Genomic DNA, 20825 nt, shown 5'->3' with positions numbered 1-20825 from the left:
AGCCAAGATGACACTGCTGCACTCCAGCCTGGGTGACTGAGCAAGACTCCGTTTCAAATAAAGACTTTAACAATTAAAAAAGATATTGGAGCATAAGAAATATAATGAAGGTAAGGCTGATAGCCCATTTAGCTCTGTATATTAATTTTAAGAATTATTTAATTGGGAGAACATGGTAAAATTCTGTGTTGTCAGACCACTGGGTACAATTATTTCCAGGCGGGAGAGATTTAGAATACAAGATAACAAAAGTCCTTTCTATTTTTAAAACTCTTCAATTTCTCATTTTGGTATTCACTTAGCACTTGTCCCTTTATAATCTGTCCAAACTCATTCCCCATGCACTCCAGCATAAACCCACTGTTCTGCTCTTTGTTTTCATGATTTTTTTCATGTTTTTTCTTTCACCTGGAATTTGGTCTCCCTAGCTCTGGACCAGTCTACCAACTACACTTCCCCAATCCAGTTTATGCTCAGGCATTCCATTTAGTTGTCATTTCTATTTAGTCTCCTTTAATCTAGAGCCATTCCTCAACTTTCCTCTGTCTTCCATAGCGTTGTTACTTCTGAAGAGAATAGACCACTTTTATGTTTTAAATTTGCCTTAATTTGGTTTTGTGTGATGTTTTCTCTTGATTATAAGCTTTAACAAATAATAGTGAAGCCATAATCAGACTTCTAGCCTTTTTCTTTGCTGTTATTCTAGTACTTTGTAGTTTTCAGAGAGAGAGCTTGGTCACAGCAGTAGTTCCACAGCAACTCATTTAGCTACCTATATTTAGTTTTAACCACCCCCAAGATACTCCTAGTTGTCGGAATTCTTGATTCAGATTTACTTAAAAATATGTAAGTATTTAATACTACTTTTTGAATCAGAATTGGGATATTGATCAAAGCAAGGAAAAAATGCCTCTTGTCAGGTAAAGTTAATGCATTTTCTTTTTTTGCATATGTTATCAGGAGAAGTTTTCAAAATTTCAGCTTAGAGACCTCTTCTGGGATCTAGATAATTATTTGGAAACTCCAAAACTGCACAAAATTTTAAAAAATGAAAAGCTAAGAAGTTTTGTGTTGTGATTTGGGGTGGAGGAGTATTCATTTCAATCCTAATGTAAGATTTGCTTATTTTTTATGAATATCTTGCTGTCTGTTACAGGAAGCTTATTAGATTTCCTTAAGGAAGGAGATGGAAAGTATTTGAAGCTTCCACAGCTGGTTGATATGGCTGCTCAGGTATCTGTATATATATATATACATGTATCCATTTGAATTGAAAGTGTAAATTAAAATGTGGAATAATCTTACCAGAATATTATAGTATATATAGTGAAATGGTGGGATTTTATTTTTATTTTTTATTTTTTTAGAGACAGAGTCTCATTCTGTCACCCAGGGTGGAATGCAGTGGTGCGCTGATAGCTCCCTGCTTGAAGAGCCTTGAATTCTTGGGCTCTAGCAAGTCTCTCGCCTCAGCCTCCTGAGTAGCTGGGACTGCAGGCACAGGCCACCATTCCCAGCCAATTTAAAAAATTGTGGGTTTTTTTGTAGACACAGGGATCTGTCTGTGTTGCTTAGGCTGGTCTCAAAGTCCTTGGCTCAAAGGATTCTCCCACCTCAGCCTCCCAAAGTATTGGGATTACCTGGCCAATAATGGAATTTTAGAACTGGCAGGAACATCAGAGATAATCTAATGTGAGCTCTTAATGATACAGATTAATGAAGTATCAAAAGATGAGAGGTATCTAAAATTCACATAACTTGTTAGTAACAGAACGAGTATTAGAACCAGCTATCTAACTCTTAGTCCAGTGCTGTCCTGTATCATACGATTTCTTAGAAAATAGATGTTTCCAGGCCAGGTGTGGTGGCTCACGCTTGTAATCTCAGCACTTTGGGAGGCCGAGGCGGGTGGATAACTTAAGGTCAGGAGTTCGAGACCTGCCTGGCTAACATGGTGAAACTCTTTCTCTACTACAAATACTAAAAATTAGCCAGACATGGTGGCGGGCGCCTGTAATCCCAGCTACTCAGGAGGCTGAGGCAGGAGAATCGCTTGAACCCGGGAGGTGGAGGTTGCCGTGAGCCAAGATCTCACCATTGCACTCCAGCCTGAGCAACAAGAGTGAGACTCCATCTCAAGAAAAAAAAAGAAAGAAAATAGATGTTTCCACAAATGTAAAGTCTATATGTATTTATATTTCAACAGATAATTTTAAGAAAATTAAAATGGATGAGTGCTGTTCCAAAGAAAATATTAGTAATCCAAAGTGTATGCTGATTTTTTTTTTTTTTTTTTTTTTTTTTTGAGACAGAGTCTCACTCTGTCATCCAGGTTGGAGTGCAGTGGTGCAGTCTCAGCTCACTGCAAGCTCCGCCTCCCAGGTTCGCACCATTCTCCCACCTCAGCCTCCTGAGTAGCTGGGACTACAGGCACCCACCACCCTGCCCTGCTAATTTTTTGTAATTTTAGTAGAGATGGGGTTTCACTGTGTTAGCCAGGATGGTCTTGATCTCCTGACCTCGTGATCCGCCTGCCTCGGCCTCCCAAAGTGCTGGGATTACAGGCGTGAGCCACCGTGCCCGGCCTGAATATTTTATTTACTATAGTCCAACACAAGAATTAAGATGGTATATATAGAGTTTAAAATGGGACTTTTTTACTCTGCTGACTTTTTGTTTTAAATATATAGTGAAAACTGTTAAAAGTTTCTCTTCAGATATGTGGTAGGTATTTGAGAGGCCTTATTATTGGCTTTGGTTGACATGCTGGTTTTGGAATCTTACCTCCTAGCCTCCAAATGTCCACAGAATCTGACAATTCAGAAAAACTTTATACTGAGAAACTATACATAGGCGACAGGCGTATGCCAGGCCAGTTCATGCTTCTGAGTTAGACACTCTATGGTAGGGGAGGTTGGCAATCCATTTTTGTTTAAAAAAAAAAAAAAAATTAGGTTTTGTGAGCCACATCCAGTCTGTCATACTTTTTTCTTTTTACAACCCTTTAAAAATGTAAAAACCAGGCTGTGCGAGATGGCTCCTAATAATCTCAGCACTTTGTGGGGCCTGGGCAACATGGTGAAACCCCATCTCTACAAAAAAATACAAACATTAGCTGGGTGTGGTGGTGCATGCCTAAGTCCCAGCTACTTAGTAGCTGAGGTGGGAAAATTGCTTGAGCCCAGAAGATAGAGATTGCAGTGAGCCACGATTGCACCACTGCACTCCAGCCTACGTGACAGAGTGAGACCCCGTCTCAGTCAATCAATCAAAATGTAAAAAACAGTTTTAGTTCTCTGGCTATGCAAAAACAGGCCGCAGGCCACATTTGGCCTACAAGCTGTAGTTTGGGAACCTGTACCTTGTGGTTAATACCTTTATCACCATGTCATCTTAGATTGTGCCTGATAGAAACCTTGATGAGCTTGTATCCAGAGGCACTAAATTACCTTGTGATTTATCTTTTCTAACCACTGACACAAGAAGACATTAGGAGGGTTAATCTTGGTCTTCAGAGTAGTGTTATATTTTATTTTTTTGAGGCGGAGTCTCGCTCTGTTGCCCAGGCTGGAGTGCAGTGGCACAATCTTGGCTCACTGCAACCTTTGCCTCCTGGGTTCAAGTGATTCTCCTGCCTCAGCCTCTTGAGTAGCTGGGATTGCAAGTGTCCACCACCACACCCAGCTAATGTTTGTATTTTTAGTAGAGACGGGGTTTCACCGTGTTGGCCAGGCTGATCTCGAACTCGCGACCTCAAACGATCCGCCTGCCTTGGCCTCCCAAATTAATGGGATTATAGGTGTGGGCCCCGCACCCAGCCAGTGTTAGATTTTTTTGAAATCTGAATTTAGCCTGCATTTTTATTATGTTTCTGGTTTTCCTGTTATCTTCTAGACTATACCCTGTTACCATCATCTCCTTCTAAGATAATATGATTTTCAGTGACACAATTTGACGTTAACCATAATTGTATTCTCTCTGCTTCCCTTTGTATGTATCGTATGTCTTGTGTTTTTTGTTTTTCCCTTTCCAAGATTGCTGATGGTATGGCATATATTGAAAGAATGAACTATATTCACCGAGATCTTCGGGCTGCTAATATTCTTGTAGGAGAAAATCTTGTGTGCAAAATAGCAGATTTTGGTTTAGCAAGGTTAATTGAAGACAATGAATACACAGCAAGACAAGGTAAAATTACTTTTACATAAAAGCTTGTAATGTAGTGTTCTATGTTTTGCTTAACTCTCTTGACTATACAGCGTTTTCCAGAATAAGAATTGTTTTAGCTTCCCTCAGAAGAGTCATAGAGACATTGATTTCATTCATAAAATCATGTACCACTATGGCTTTCTGATAGTTATTTCCTCCAAGAAAGAACTTGACTAGGTATCCTTTGCATTATACATATAGCAAGTAGTAGCTTCTTTACACTTCTTTTGACATGACAACAAATATATTTTAATTTCTTTCCTAGAAAGGCCTGAGGGTCTCAGTCAGAGGAGATATTGCCCTGTACCTCCACTCACCAGGGGACATCTGACAATGTCTGCAGACTTTTTTGGTGGTTACAACCTAGGGGCTACTGCTGACATCTAGTGGGTAGAGGCCAGGTATACTGCTGAACCTCCTACAGTGTACAGAAATGTGCAGGCAAGACCCCCCCCCCCACCACAACACAGAATTATCAGGCCCAAAATGGTAGCGGTGCCGAGATTGAGAAACCCTGCTTTAGACAAAGTGCTTTCTTTCAACCTCCATACTTTTGTGCAGTTACCTCCATCTGGAATGCCTTCCTATCTGTAATGTTTGTTGTTGTTGTTGTTTTTCAAGATAGGGTCTCACTCTGTCGCTCAGGCTAGAGTATAGTGGCATGATTTCAGCTCACTGCAGCCTTGACCTCCTGGGGATCAGGTGATCCTCCCATCTCAGCCTCCTGAGTAGCTGGAACTACAGGTGCACACTACCACGCCTGACTAATTCTTTGTATTTTTTTGTAGAGACGAAGTTTTGCCATGTTGCCCAAGCTGGTCTCGAACTTCTGGGCTCAAGCAATCCTCCTGCCTTGGCTTCCCAAAGTGTAAGATTACAGGCGTGAGACACCATGCCCGGCCTGTAATCTTTACATGTGAAACTCCTAACCATTCTTTAGGGCTTAATTTAGCTGCCACTTTTTTTTTTCAATAGTTTTTGGGAAACTAGTTCTTTAGTGGTGATTTCAGTGCACCCATCACCCAAGCATCGTGCAGTGTACCCAATATGTAGGTTTGTTTGTTTTTTTGAGACGGAGTCTCACTCTATCGCCCAGCCCAGGCTGGAGTGCAGTGGCACGATCTCGGCTCACTGCAACGTCTGCCTCCCAGATTCAAGCGATTCTCCTGCCCCAGCCTCCCGAGTAGCTGGGATTACAGGCTCGTACCACCACACCCAGCTAATTTTTGTATTTTCAGTAGAGACGGGGTTTTACCTCCAACATGTAGTCTTTTATCCACCCCCCAACCTTTCCCCCTTATTCCCCAAAGTCCATTATATTACTCTTATGCCTTTGTGTCCTCATAGCTTAGCCCCACTTTTAAGTGAGACCATACAATATTTGGTTTTCCATCCCTGAGTTACTTCACTTAGAGTAATGGCCTCTAGCTCCGTCTAAGTTTCTGCAAAAGACATTATTTCATTCCTTTTTACGGCTGAGTAGTATACCACGGTGTATATATGCCACACTTTTTTTTATCCACTCATTGGTTGATGGTCATTTAGGTTGGCTCTATATCTGCAATTGCGAATTGTGCTGCTATAAATGTGTGTGGATGTATCTTTTTCGTGTAATGATTTTTTTTTTTTTTTTTTTTTTGCTTTGAGACAGAGTCTCAATCTGTTGCCCAGGCTGGAGTGCAGTGGCACAATCTCGGCTCACTGCCAACCTCCACCTTCCAGGTTCAAGTGATTCTCCTTCCTCAGCCTCCCCCGTAGCTGGGATTACAGGCACCCGCCACCAGGCCTGGCTAATTTTTGTATTTTAGTAGACACAAGGTTTCACCATGTTGGCCACGCTGGTCTCAAACTCCTGACCTCAGGTGATCCACACGCCTTGGCTTCCCAAAGCACTGGGATTACAGGCGTGAGCCACCACACCTGGCTGATTTCATTTCCTTTGGGAAGATACCCAGTAGTGGGATTGCTGGATTGAATGGTGGTTCTACTTTTAGTTCTTTAAGGAGTTTCCATACTGTTTTCCATAGTGGTTGTACTAATTTACATTCCCATCATCAGTGGAAAAATGTTCCCTTTTCACCACATCCACACCAACATCTATTGTTTTTTTTTTTTGTTTATTTTTTTTTTGACTTTTTCATTATGGCCATTCTTACAGGAGTAAGGTAGTGTCTCATTGTAGTTTTAATTTGAATTTCCCTGATGATTAGTGATGTTGTAGTTGCTACTGGTTTTTTTTGTTTGGTTTGTTTTGTTTTTTTTGGGACAGAGTCTCACTCGGTCACCCCGGCTGGAGTGCAGTGGCGCGATCTTGGCTCGCTGCAAGCTCCACCTCCCGGGTTCACGCCATTCTCCTGCCTCAGCCTCCCGGAGTAGCTGAGACTACAGGTGCCTGCCACCATGCCCGGCTAATTTTTTTTTTTTTTTTGTATTTTTAGTAGAGACGGGGTTTCACCGCATTAGCCAGGATGGTCTCAATCTCCTGACCTCATGATCCGTCCACCTTGGCCTCCCAAAGTGCTGGGATTACAGGCATGAGCCACCGCGCCTGGCCAAGTTTTGCTTTTTTGCCCAGACTGGAATGAAGTGGCATGATCTTGGCTCACTGCAACCTCTGACCCCCAGGTTCAAGCAATTCTCCTGCCTCAGCCTCCTGAGTAGCTGGGATTACAGGCCTGGCTAAGTTTTGTATTTTTGGTAGAGACAGGGTTTCACCATGTTGGCCAGGCTGGTCTTGAACTCCTGACCTTAGGTGATCTTCCCACCTCAGCCTCTCAAAGTGCTGGGATTATAGGCGTGAGCCACTGTGCCCAACCACCTGCCACTTTTTAAATGAAACATTTTGTAACTGTGCCAAGGAAAATTGATTGTCTGTTTGTCTAAATGTCTAAAGAACTCTGTTTTAAAACACTATCTACAAACACATATAAATAACTTGAAGAATGTAAGACACCTATAATCTTATTTCCCCAGTAACTTTTATAAACTTCCTGAAAGCCATGCTTTTTAGGTTTCCATAATGATTAGCATAATGCCCTCCACAAAAAAGATATACAGTAAATATTTGAGTTAATTAACATAGGCTTTTAAAAGTAGTACAATAAAATTTTCCAGAACGATATAAAAAGTAGGAAAGAGATTATGGTTGAAAACCTGTAGACATTATAACTCAATAGAATATTCACTCATCAACCAATAGTTAACTATAGCTATTAGGTGCCAGACTATACTTAAAAGTTACACGTATTATAACCCATATCTTTGGCTTGCTAGAGCTTCAACCTCTATTTTCTTAAATTGTTTTCTGTTCCCACAGCCAACTTATTTTTTATATCATCAGCTATCTAATCAGGAATAAATGTGATTTATTTCAATATGAATTTTAAAAATTAAAGAATTTTTATCCCATGTATCTTGTACATTTAAAGAATTGACACTGATGACTACAGTAGAGATATTGACAGAACATTAGCCCTGCGTATGCTATGTTTACACAAATAGATTTTTTAAAAACAATTAAGCAAGATGGTCAATATTATTTTAGGTGCAAAATTTCCAATCAAATGGACAGCTCCTGAAGCTGCACTGTATGGTCGGTTTACAATAAAGTCTGATGTCTGGTCATTTGGAATTCTGCAGACAGAACTGGTAACAAAGGGCCGAGTGCCATATCCAGGTAAGCTTGCATTTTATTAGCTCTTGGTTATCTCATGAGTGGCTTTATCAGGAGTTTATTAGGAACAGAATTATAAGCGGGGAAAAGGCCTTTATTTCTTCTCATAGTCCCCCTGCCTCTCCCTCTCCCCACTCCTTCCCTTTACTGTGGCATTGGATGGGTAACTGTGGCATTGGATGGGTAACAGTGAAAGCCACGATCCTTGACAGGGTGAGCACATGAGATATGCCCCACATTCACCTCAGCTTTCTCATGACATTTTCCAAAAGGGCCTCTTACTGTTCTCTCAGATAATAAACGTATCTTAAATATCCTGGCTCATCACCCTATATCCTAAATAACTGTTCTTTTTCAGTAGTGTGACTGGGTTTTTTTTTGTTTTTTTTTTTTTTAAACAGAGTCTCACTCTGTCACCCAGGCTGGAGTGCAGTGGTGCAGTCTGGCTCACTGCAACCTCTGCCTCCCGGGTTCAAGCAATTCTCCTGCCTCAGCCTCCCAAGTAGCTGGGATTACAGGTACCCGCCACCATGCCCAGCTAATTTTTTGTATTTTTAGTAGAGATAGAGTTTTGCCATGTTGGCTAAGCTGGTCTCGAACTCCTGACCCCAGGTGATCCACCTGCCTAGGCCTCCCAAAGTGCTGGGATTACAGGCGTGAGCCACTGTGCCCATCCTGGTATATTTTTTTAAATATGTACTTGCCTTGTTTTCTTCAGTAGATTATTTTGAGATCCTTTTCTTGTTTTATTTCTCCTAACAAAACCTATTTATAAACCAGTACTTTAAAAAATATATCTGCCATTAATAAAGAGGAAAAATAAAAATGCTTCCCTTTCAAAATTAAGAGACTTTTTTTTTTTTTTTTTTTTTGAGACAGAGTCTCGCTCTGTCATCCAGGCTGGAGTGCAGTGGCACGATCTCAGCTAACTGCAGCCTCCACCTCCCAGGTTCATGCCATTCTCCTGCCTCAGCCTCCCGAGTAGCTGGGACTACAGGCACCCACTACCACGCCCAGCTAATTTTTTGTATTTTTAGTAGAGACGTGTTAACCAGGATGGTCTCGATCTCCTGACCTTGTGATCCGCCCGCCTCGGCCTCCCAAAGTGCTGGGATTACAGGTGTGAGCCACCATGCCCGGCCTCAAAATTAAGAGATTTATATAGTTTGTAGGGGGAAGGAGAAATTTTAGCTCACTTGAAATTCAGCTATCATTGAGTATTATTTTAGTTTGTTACTTCTCAAACTCTTCTACTGAAGTATCCTAATGTTGAGAGTGAAAGCATATAAAATTTAATCTTTAGGAAAAACTGTTTGCTAATCTTACAGGTTTTGCATATTATCTAACATATTCCTCTTCCCGAATATCTCCAACTATAGATCTAATGCCATCGAATTTTATCACCCACTTTGTCTGGTTGCTGTTATTCACTGATACCATTCACGTTATTCTCATTTAATGACTCACCATTGTCCTCTTCAACAAAACTCCTCTCCTGTCTTAACTCATTGTCATCTTAATACACATGGTGATTTTTCTATTACCCTGGTCTCTTGTAGCTTGAACTCTTCTCCTGTGTAATCTTATCTTTCACTCTACCTTAGCCAGTTTTTCCATCTTCATACCTTAAACCTTAATGTCACCAATAACTGCAACCCTTTCAAAATCTATTTCATGCATCTACTTTCTGACCACCACTTGCCATCTTTCTAGATAACTCCCTCTACCCCAACCCTAGCAATTTCTTGGTGCTACCAGGATCTTTACTTCATTATTTCTGCCACCTTTTCCTTCTTCTCACCCCGTTCATGAAACTATTCTTCTTAAATTCCCTAGTGAAGCAGTATAATCACTCCTTTGCAGTTACCTTGCCTTTCACTCTTCTCTGATTTCATCATCATTGCTTAGCAAAATCACCACACTAAATAAATCCAACTCTGCCTACACCACACCTGCAAACAGGGCTAGAAATAACAACACAGCCATGCAACATAGTTTCACTTTAAATATATAATCATGAGGAACTTTCAGTTTTAGCTATGATGGAGAGGCTAATATCCAACTTACTATAGCACTGTAAACAACTACAAAAGTTAAATAAAGTATGTAAAAAAAACGGATAGGACATTATATCAAGGAAGGCCATTTATATTGGCTTTTCTGAAGGCATTTTCTAAAATAGCATAGGGCAGTAAAACCCAAACAGAAAGCATAAGTCTTATTAAGCAAAAGAGGCCGAGATCCTAGTGCTGGGATCTGAAGGACAGGGTCCCAGAGAAGGAACCATAGGGAAAGAAATCTAAAATTCTCCTTTAAAATTCCAGTTGGGTGTGGTGACTCACTCCTATAATCCCAGCACTTTGGGAGGCTGAGGTGGGTGGATCGCTTGAGTGATCCTTCAAATTGAGGAATATGAAGCTGCAGTGAGCTATGATTGCACCACTGCACTCCAGCCTGGGCAACAGAGCAAGACCCTGTCTCAAAAAAAAAAAAAAATCCCCTTGAGTCCTTGGTCAGTTCTAATCTGCACATACACAGGGAGAGTCTCTGGGAGACCTAACAGAAAATAGCCACTAGGAGGCTGGGGAGTCAAGCAGAGTTCAGAGGCTACAGAGTGCTGAGGAGTTCTTGCCCAGCCAAACTGGATAGATGTTGGAGAATACCCTAGGCTTTTTGTTGAGACCCCAGAAAGTCCATACCCTAGGAGAAAGGGCAAAACTGAGCAAAACTAAGCCCTAACAACTAGGTGATCTGCTGGTAAATTACAAATGGAATTAAACTGAACAACCTTCAGAAAAAATAACATGATCCAGATAATCTACAGTGTATGATTCAAAATGTCTAACACAAAATAAAAAGTTACTAGATACATGAAGAAGGGAAGAGATGATTGATTATCAAGAGTTCAAAATCTGGCTGGGCACTGTGGCTCACGCCTGTAATCCCAACACATTGGGAGGCCAAGGCGGGTGGATCACAAGGTCAGGAGTTTGAGACCAGCCTGGCCAAGACAGTAAAACCCCATCTCTGCTAAAAATACAAAAATTAGCCAGCCATAGTGGTGGGTGCCTGTAATCCCAGCTACTCAGGAGGCTGAGGCAGGAGAATCGCTTGAACCCAGGAGGTGGAGGTTGCAGTGAGCTGAGATCGTGCCACTGCACTCTAGCCTGGGTGACAGAGCGAGATTCTGTCTCAAAAAAAAAAAAAAAAAAAGTTCAAAATCAATAGGAGCAGACTCTGAGATAATCCAAATCTTGGAGTTAGCAAAAGACTTCAAAATAGCAATATATGGAATGTTAAAATAGAAGAAAAGTTTTGCAAAATAATGAAAAACTGGAGAATTTCAGCAGAATTTGAATCTATTTTAAAAAATCAAATGGAAATTGTATTTATTTATTTATTTATTTTCTTTTGAAATATAATCTCACTCTGTCTCCCAGGCTGGAGTACAGTGGCACGATCTTGGTTCACTGCAGCCTCCGCCTCCCAGGTTCCAGCGATTCTCCTGCCTCAGCCTCCCAAGTAGCTGGGATTACAGGCGTGAGCCACCCGGCCTGGCCCTCAAATGGAAATTTTAGAACTGTAAAACATTATATCAAATTTAAGTACTCACTAGATGGGCATAATAGAAGACAAGATTAGTGGATTCAGACACATTAACAAAGTATCCAAGGTGTAATGCATAGATAAAAGCTAATGGGAAGAAAGCAGAACAGAATGTATAAAACCAGTGGGGCATAGTGAAAAGGTCTAATTTATGGAGTCCCAGAAGCAGAAGAGAGAAAAAGATGAAACAGTGACAACATTTTAAAAAAGTAATGGCTAAAAATCCTCTAAATATGATAAAACAAAATACCCACAGATTAAGTGAACCTCAAACAAGAAAAATAAACTCAGTGAAATTCAAGCAAACATACCATGGTCAAATTACAAAAATCAAAGCCAAACAGCCATAAGGAGGTGGTGCAGATTGAGCATTCCTAATTCAAAAATCCAAAATGCAGCCGGACACAGTGGCTCAGGCCTGTAATCTCAGCACTTTGGGAGGCCGAGGCTGGTGGATCACGAGGTCAGGAGTTTGAGACCAGCCTGGCCAACATAGTGAAACCCCATCTCTACTAAAAATACAAAAATTAGCTGGGCATGGTGGTGCACACCTGTAGTACCAGCTACTGGGAGGCTGAGGCAGGAGAATTGCTTGAACCTGGGAGGCAGAGGTTGCAATGAGCCAAGATTGTGCCACTGCACTCCAGCTTGGGCAACAGAGCAAGACTTCATTTCAAAAAAAAAAAAAAAAAAATCTGAAATGCTCCAAAATCCAAAACATTTTGAGCATTGACAACACCACAAATGGAAAATTCCACACCCATCCTCATGTGACAGGTTGCAGTCAAAATGCCATCAAAATTTTGTGCAGAAAATTATTTTTAAAATTATGTAAAATTACCTTCAGACTATATGTATAAGGTGTATATGAAACATAAATGAATTTTTTTTTTTTTTTTTGAGACAGGGTCTCTGTCACCCAGGCTGCAGTGCAGTGGCACAATCAGGGCTCACTGCAGCCTCTACCTCCCTGGGCTCAGGTGATCCTCCCACCTCAGCCTCGCAAGTAGCTGAGACCACAGGTGTGTGCCATCCACCTAGCTAATTTTTGTAGAGACGGGGTCTCACCATGTCGCCCAGGATGGTCTCAAAATCCTGGGCTCAAGCGATTTGCCCTGGCCTCCCAAAGTGCTGAGATTACAGGTGCGAGCCACCGTGCCTGGCTCATAAATGAATTTTGTGTTTAGACTTGGGTCTCATCCCTTAAGATATCTCATTATGTATATGCAAATATTCCAAAATCCAAAAAAATCCCAAATCAGAAATACTTCTGGTCCCAAACATTTCAGATAAGGGATACTCAGCCTGTATATTATCTACACAGGAACAACAGTCAGACAGCTAACTTTTCCTCAGATATGGAAGCCAGGAAAGAGTGAAATTATGTCTTTAAAGTGCTTGGGAGAAAACTGCTGATCTAAAACACCAACAATAAAAAATCTTACCAAATTTATAATGTATATAAAAATAGACTGTGACAATAACACAAAGGGTAGAGGGGGTCAAGGAATAAGAGGTAAACCGTTCTAAGTTTGGAACAGGTAAAAGTACTTATTTTAACTATAATAAACCAAAGAAGCATATTGTAGTCTCAATGATAACTACTAAAATAACAAGAAGAGAAGATAAAAAGCCAACAGAGGAGAGAAAATATTGAACATTGAAAAATGCTTGTTTAATCAAATTAAAAAGCAAGAGAGGAGAAACGAATAGATGGAACAAAGATCAGGATGGTAGAATTAAACCCAACTACATCCATAATTAAATGACATTTAGGTACACTAAACATTCCAATAAAAAAAGGTAAGACTGGATTTTAAACACATACACAAATACTATAATGGTATTTATAAGATACATACTTTAAGGTTTTTTTTTTTTTTTTTTTTTTTGAGACGGAGTCTCGCTCTGTCGCCCAGGCTGGAGTGCAGTGGCGCAATCTCGGCTCACTGCAAGCTCCGCCTTCCGGGTTCACGCCATTCTCCTGCCTCAGCCTCTCCGAGTAGCTGGGACTACAGGCGCCCGCCACCATGCGCGGCTGATTTTTTTTTTTTTTGTATTTTTAGTAGAGACGGGGTTTCACCGTGGTCTCAATCTCCTGACCTCGTGATCCACCCGCCTCGGCCTCCCAGAGTGCTGGGATTACAAGCGTGAGCCACTGCGCCCGGCCACTTTAAGGTATTTTAAGAGACTGAAATTAAAAGGATGGAAAAGTTATACTCTGCAGATCCTAACTGAAGAAAGCCTAGATAGCAGTGGACTTTAAGGCAAGAAATAGTACTAGGGACAAAAAGGGACATTTCATAATGATAAAAGGGTCAGTTCAACAGGGAAACATAAAAATCCAAAATGAGCTATATAACTACATAGCATCGAAATGCATAAAAATTTATATGATCAGGATATTCTAGTTAAGTATTCAGATGATAATCAGAATATAAACGATTTGTAGATTACCCATCTTTAAAGAAGAAAAAGAGATACTTTATAAATATCATTCATTGTCTTTCTTTGATGATTTTTAAGAGGATTTGGAAAGAACTTTCCACATGTAGCATGGACCGATCCATTGCATACTCTTCTTACATCAGATTGTCCATTTCAAAGCAACGGCTCCTGTTTACTAATGTTATTTGGGGATAGTAATAAACCTTGATAAATGCTAACAGGTATGAAATCCTTACATTTATTGACAGTATGCTAAGTATTTACCATATGATTTTTTTTTTTTTTTTTTTTGAGACGGAGTCTTGCTTTGTCACCCAGGCTGGAGTGCAGTGGTGCAATCTCTGCTCACTGCAACCTCCGCCTCCCGGGTTCAAGTGATTCTCCTGCCTCAGCCTCCCGAATAGCTGGGATTACAGGCGTGTGCCACCGTGCCCAGTTTTTATATTTTTAGTAGAGATGGGGTTTCGCCATGTTGGCCAGACTGGTCTCAAACTCCTGACCTCAAGTGATCTGCCCACTCAGCCTCCCAAAGTGCTGGGATTACAGGTGTGAACTACCATGCTCAGCTGGCATAAAATAATTTAATAGTTCTAATTATCAGAAAATTCTGAAGAGTGAAGTTGTTTTTGTTTTTGTTTTGAGATGGAGTCCCACTCTGTCACCCAGGCTGGAGTGCAGTGGCGCGATCTTGGCTCACTGCAACCTCCACCTCCCGGATTTAAGCGATTCTGCTGCCTCAGCCTCCCAAGTAGCTGGGACTACAGGCCCCCGCCACCATGCCCGGCTAATTTTTTGTATTTTTAGTAGAGACGGGGTTTCACCGTGTTGGCCAGGATGGTCTCGATCTCTTGACCTCGTGATCTGCCTGCCTCGGCCCCCCAAAGTGCTGGGATTACAGGCATGAGCCACCGCACCTGGCCTTTGAGTGAAGTTTTGAATGAAAGCTTATTGGTAATTAGAAGTTATTTTCATAGGTTCCGGCTTATTTGGATTGGTTAATCCTAACAGTCAATTTAAATAATAAGCATAAAATAAAAGAACACAGAATGGAAAAGGAGTTCAATTAAAGTAAGCCCTCACTGAATATTAATTCCCTTACTCCTTTTCTCCTTCCCCCAACAACTTTTAGTTGTATTTCCATTGTTAGTAAAATGTACTGGATTTCACTTCCCCACCCCCTGAGATGGAGTCTCACTCTGTCACCCAGGCTGGAGTGCTATGGCGCAATCTCGGCTCACTGCAACCTCCGCCTCCCGTTCAAGTGATTCTCCCACCTCAGCTTCCCAAGTAGCTGGGATTACAGGCACCTGCCATCATGCCCGGCTCATTTTTGTATTTTGTAGAGTCGTGGTTTCACCATGTTGGCAAGGCTGGTCTTGAACTCCTGACCTCAGGTGATCGCCCACCTCGGCCTCCCAAAGTGCCAGGATTACAGGCGAGAGCCACCACGCCCGGCCGGATTTCACTTATGAAGATGACAGTACCTAGTTAGATGAAAAGCTCAGAAAACTTCCTTTTAAGTATTGAATTTCAAAGTAATGTCATGTAGAGGTTTTTTTTAATAGTTTAAAAAATGTATTTTGAGAAATCACTTATTCCTCAAAAAAAAAAACTAAAAATCTAAATAATAATGATTTAACCCCATTACATTTTCTTTAGAGAATCATAGACTATTTTAAATACCATTCCTAATTGGTTGATAAAGTTTCCAAGAGATACGAGGGATGGCCTGATTTGCAGGCAGGCAGGGAAGGTGATGCAGGAGATAAAGGAAGTGAGATGGGGTTGCTGGCTTAGTGAGACACTGTCAGGAAGAATTTGGAAAAGGAGGCATTTTGCTGTCCTGTGATAAGATGGGGTGAACTGCTGATCAGGGGGTTGAGGAAGGGGGGATTACAAAGGAATACAAGAAAGGAACTATGTGTAATATCTTGAAGAAAGTTAAACAGGTGATATTAGATAAGGAAACTGTTTCACAGAAGTAATTCAACATAAAGTTATGTGGTTAGTGTATTTGGCAAAACCAAGACTAGAACTTTCTTCTGAATTCCTGTTTTAAAGTTCTTTCATACAGGATCTTGCCACCATTCCTCAGTAACCCAAGTTTGGTCATTGTTAAATGTTAATATTAGAAAGTACCAGTACCTCATAGTGGCACCCTAATTTTTTTTTTTTTTTTTTTTTTTTTTTTTTTTTTTTTTTTGAGACGAGTCTTGCTCTGTCCCAGCTGATGCATGGCGATCTCGCTATGCAAGCTCCCCCCGGGTTCCGCCTTCTCCTGCTCAGCCTCCTAGTAGCTGGGACTACAGGCCGCCAACACGCCGGCTATTTGTGTGTTTTAGTAGAGACGGGTTCACCTGTTACCACGATGGTCTCGATTCCTGACCTCGTGATCTCCCCTCGCCTCCAAAGTGCTGGATTACAGCTTGACCACCGCCCGCTACCCTAAATTCTTATTAATCAAATGGGGTTGGCTTTTGAAGACATTAGTATTAAAAATAAGATATAAGATAGAATGAAAAATTAGACATGTTAAAACATACATTAGCATTTTCTAAGCTCTTGATATTCTCATGTTTAAAATTGATTTTGTTGCTTTGTTAAAAGAATTATTTCACTAAATAATATACTTTGAATCAGTTAGTGGCTAGGGGGTTTGTTATGTTTTCTTAGTGCTAGTTAGGACCATTGTTCTTTTTTTTTTTTTTTTTTTTTTTTTGAGGCAGTGGGCACATTCATGCATTTGTTCAGATAGTCACTCAAAAATTTGTTGAGTGCTAGTCACTGTTCTTGGCACTGGGGACACAACAGGAAGCAAGACTGACAGGTCCCTCTGATGTTTACACAGAGTTTACACTTCAGAGCTGGATGGGACCAAAAAAAAAGCACAAAGAAATGAACAAGATGATTTGAGAGAGTGATATGTATTATGAAGAAAATAAATTGGAGTTATGATAGAAAGGGGGCATGGCATGTATGAATGGGTAGTCCTCTCTGGAGGAGGCTTTTTTTTTTTTTTTTTTTTTTTTGCACAAAGTAAGAATTATACGGGGAAAAAAAAAAATCAGATACGTTCATATATATATCACCTTTTCAAGGCTATTTCCATCCAGAATAACCTTGGTTTACCAGGGCCAATAGAAAGAAGTCACAAAATTGCCTTTAGTCAAATTTGTGTGTTTGCTTTCTTCTATAATTCCAATACTTCCACCATCAACGACTTGAGATAGCTGCCAAGGTGTTATATAATCAGTGCCAGTGTCTTCATTCATTCTACAAGGAAGGCTGTCACTTCACACTTGGAAGGTTGCACAGCCGCCAGGCAGAGGCGCTCCTCACTTCCCAGACGGGGTGGCCGGGCATAGGTGCTCCTCACTTCCCAGACGGGGTGGCCGAGCAGAGACGCTCCTCACTTCCCAGACGGGGCGGGCGGGCAGAGATGCTCCTCACGTCCCAGACGGGGCAGCTGGGCAGAGGCTCTCCTCACGTCCCAGACGGGGCGGCTGGGCAGAGGCGCTCCTCACGTCCCAGACAGGGCGGCCTAACAGTGGCGCTCTTCACTTCCCAGACGGGGTGTCGGGCAGAGGCGCTCCCCACTTCCCAGACGAGGCGGCCGGGCAGAGGTGCATCTCACTTCCCAGACAGGGCGGCCGGGCAGAGGCGCTCCTCACTTCTTCCCAGACTATGGGTGGTCGGGCAGAGGTGCGCTCACTTCCCAGACGATGGGCAATGGGCGGCCGGGCAGAGATGCTCAGTACCATTGTTCTTTAATGTTTTAATCTTGTGTGTTAGGTATGGTGAACCGTGAAGTATTGGAACAAGTGGAGCGAGGATACAGGATGCCGTGCCCTCAGGGCTGTCCAGAATCCCTCCATGAATTGATGAATCTGTGTTGGAAGAAGGACCCTGATGAAAGACCAACATTTGAATATATTCAGTCCTTCTTGGAAGACTACTTCACTGCTACAGAGCCACAGTACCAGCCAGGAGAAAATTTATAATTCAAGCAGCCTATTTTATATGCACAAATCTGCCAAAATGTAAAGAACTTGTGTAGATTTTCTACAGGAATCAAAAGAAGAAAATCTTCTTTACTCTGCATGTTTTTAATGGTAAACTGGAATCCCAGATATGGTTGCACAAAACCACTTTTTTTTCCCCCAAGTATTAAACTCTAATGTACCAATGATGAATTTTCCAACGTACTTCAGGGTCCAAAGAAAATAGAGCTAAGATACTGATAACAGTGTGGGTGATAGCATGGTAATGAAGGACAGTGAGGCTCCTGCTTATTTATAAATCATTTCCTTTCTTTTTTTCCCCAAAGTCAGAATTGCTCAAAGAAAATTATTTATTGTTACAGAAAAAACTTGAGAGATAAAAAGCTATACCATAATAAAATCTAAAACTAAGGAATATCATGGGACCAAATAATTCCATTCCAGTTTTTTAAAGTTTCTTTTTTTTTTTTTTTTTGAGACGGAGTCTTGCTCTGTCACCCAGGCTGGAGTGCAGTGGCACAAACTCGGCTCACTGCAAGCTCCGCCTCCCGGGTTCACGCCATTCTCCTGCCTCAGCCTCTCTCAGTAGCTGGGACTATAGGCGTCCGCCACCACGCCCGGCTAATTTTTTGTATTTTTAGTAGAGATGGGGTTTCATCGTGGTCTCGATCTCTTGACCTCGTGATCCTCCCGCCTCGGCCTCCCAAAGTGCTGGGATTACAAGCGTGAGCCACCACGCCCAGCCTTTTTTAAAGTTTCTTGCATTTATTATTCTCAAAAGTTTTTTCTAAGTTAAACAGTCAGTATGCAATCTTAATATATGCTTTCTTTTGCATGGACATGGGCCAGGTTTTTCTAAAGGAATATAAACAGGATCTCAAACTTGATTAAATGTTAGACCACAGAAGTGGAATTTGAAAGTATAATGCAGTACATTAATATTCATATTCACGGAACTGAAAGAATAAGAACTTTTTCACTTCAGTCCTTTTCTGAAGAGTTTGACTTAGAATAATGAAGGTAACTAGAAAGTGAGTTAATCTTGTATGAGGTTGCATTGATTTTTTTAAGGCAATATATAATTGAAACTACTGTCCAATCAAAGGGGAAATGTTTTAATCTTTAGATAGCATGCAAAGTAAGACCCAGCATTTAAAAAGCCCTTTTTAAAAACTAGACTTGGCACTGTGAGATATTGCTTATATGTCCTTATGGGGATGGGTGCCACAAATAGAAAATATGACCAGATCAGGGACTTGAATGCACTTTTGCTCATGGTGAATATAGATGAACAGAGAGGAAAATGTATTTAAAAGAAATACGAGAAAAGAAAATGTGAAAGTTTTACAAGTTAGAGGGATGGAATGTGATGTTTAATGTTGATGTCATAGAGTGAGAGAATGGCTTTGCTGGCACTCAGAGCTCCTCACTTAGCTATATTCTGAGACTTTAAAGAGTTATAAGGTATAACTATAAAACTAATTTTTCTTACACACTAAATGGGTATTTGTTCAAAATAGTGAAGTTATGGCTTCACATTCATTTCAGTGGGATATGGCTTTTATGTAAAACATTTTTAGAAATCCAGTTTTCAAATCATGTTTGAATCTACATTCACTTTTTTTTTTTTCTTTTTTGAGACGGAGTCTCGCTGTCACCCAGGCTGGATGGAGTGCAGTGGTACGATGTCGGCTCACTGCAAGCTCTGCCTCCCAGGTTCACACCATTCTCCTGCCTCAGCCTCCCGAGTAGCTGGGACTACAGGCGCCCACCACCACACCTGGCTAGTTTTTTGTAGTTTTAGTAGAGACGGGGTTTCACCGTGTTAGCCGAGATGGTCTGGATCTCCTGACCTTGTGATCTGCCCACCTCAGCCTCGCAAAGTGCTGGGATTACAGGCGTGAGCCACCGCACCCGGCCTACATTCAGTTTTAAAGTCTACGTAATGGTGGTCATTTTTTCCCTTTTAGAATATATTAAATGGTTGATTTGGGGAGGAAAACTTATTCTAAATATTAACAGTGGTGAAAAGGGGACAGTTTTTACCCTAAAGTGCAAAAGTGAAACATGCAAAATAAGACTAATTTTTAAGAATAACTCAGTAATTTCAAAATACAGATTTGAATAGCAGCATTAGTGGTTTAAGTGTCTAGCAAAGGAAAAATTGATAAATAAAATGAAGGTCTGGTGTATATGTTTTAAAATACTCTCATATAGTCACACCTTAAATTAAACCTCGTATTAGGCCCCTCTGTTTTCAGGATATAATTCTTAGCTATCATTATTTACCTGATTTTAATCATCAGATTCGAAATTCTGTGCCATGGCATATATGTTCAAATTCAAACCATTTTAAAATGTGACAGATGGACTTCATGCAAGTTGGCAATGGTTCTGGTACTAAAAATTGTGGTTGTTTTTTCTGTTTACGTAACCTGTTTAGTATTGACACTCTCTACCAAGAGGGTCTTCCTAAGAAGAGTGCTGTCATTATTTCCTCTTGTCAACAACTTGTGACATGAGATTTTTTAAGGGCTTTATGTGAACTATGATATTGTAATTTTTCTAAGCATATTCAAAAGGGTAACAAAATTATGTTTATGTACTAAATCAGGAAAGTAAGCCAGGAAAAGTTGATGGTATTCATTAGGTTTTAACTGAATGGAGCAGTTCCTTATATAATAACAATTGTATAGTAGGGATAAAACACTAACTTAATGTGTATTCATTTTAAATTGTTCTGTATTTTTAAATTGCCAAGAAAAATAAACAACTTTGTAAATTTGAAGATTTTTTCCAACAGCTTTTTGTCTTCAGTGTCTTAATGTGGAAGTTAACCCTTACCAAAAAAGGAAGTTGGCAAAAACAGCCTTCTAGCACACTTTTTT

The 20825-nt window shown here is 40.8% G+C and overlaps 1 protein-coding gene across 2 annotated transcripts in view; it reads left to right on the top strand.

The window, feature by feature from the left end:
* YES1 (YES proto-oncogene 1, Src family tyrosine kinase) overlaps positions 1-18389 on the top strand; it is a 90578-nt gene extending 72189 nt beyond the window's left edge. For both annotated transcript variants that reach the window (XM_030810681.1, XM_030810682.1), the window contains exons 9-12: positions 1157-1233; positions 4035-4188; positions 7754-7885; positions 17729-18389. In XM_030810681.1, the coding sequence (XP_030666541.1) occupies positions 1157-1233; positions 4035-4188; positions 7754-7885; positions 17729-17937 (572 nt within the window). In that variant the 3' untranslated portion in view covers positions 17938-18389. The remainder of the gene's footprint in view (positions 1-1156; positions 1234-4034; positions 4189-7753; positions 7886-17728) is intronic.
* Positions 18390-20825: the final 2436 nt, after the last annotated feature.

The sequence above is a fragment of the Nomascus leucogenys genome, chromosome 4, assembly GCF_006542625.1.
Source record: "Nomascus leucogenys isolate Asia chromosome 4, Asia_NLE_v1, whole genome shotgun sequence".
Taxonomy (NCBI): Eukaryota; Metazoa; Chordata; class Mammalia; order Primates; family Hylobatidae; genus Nomascus; species Nomascus leucogenys.
This window is presented reverse-complemented; position numbering and strand designations above follow the sequence as displayed.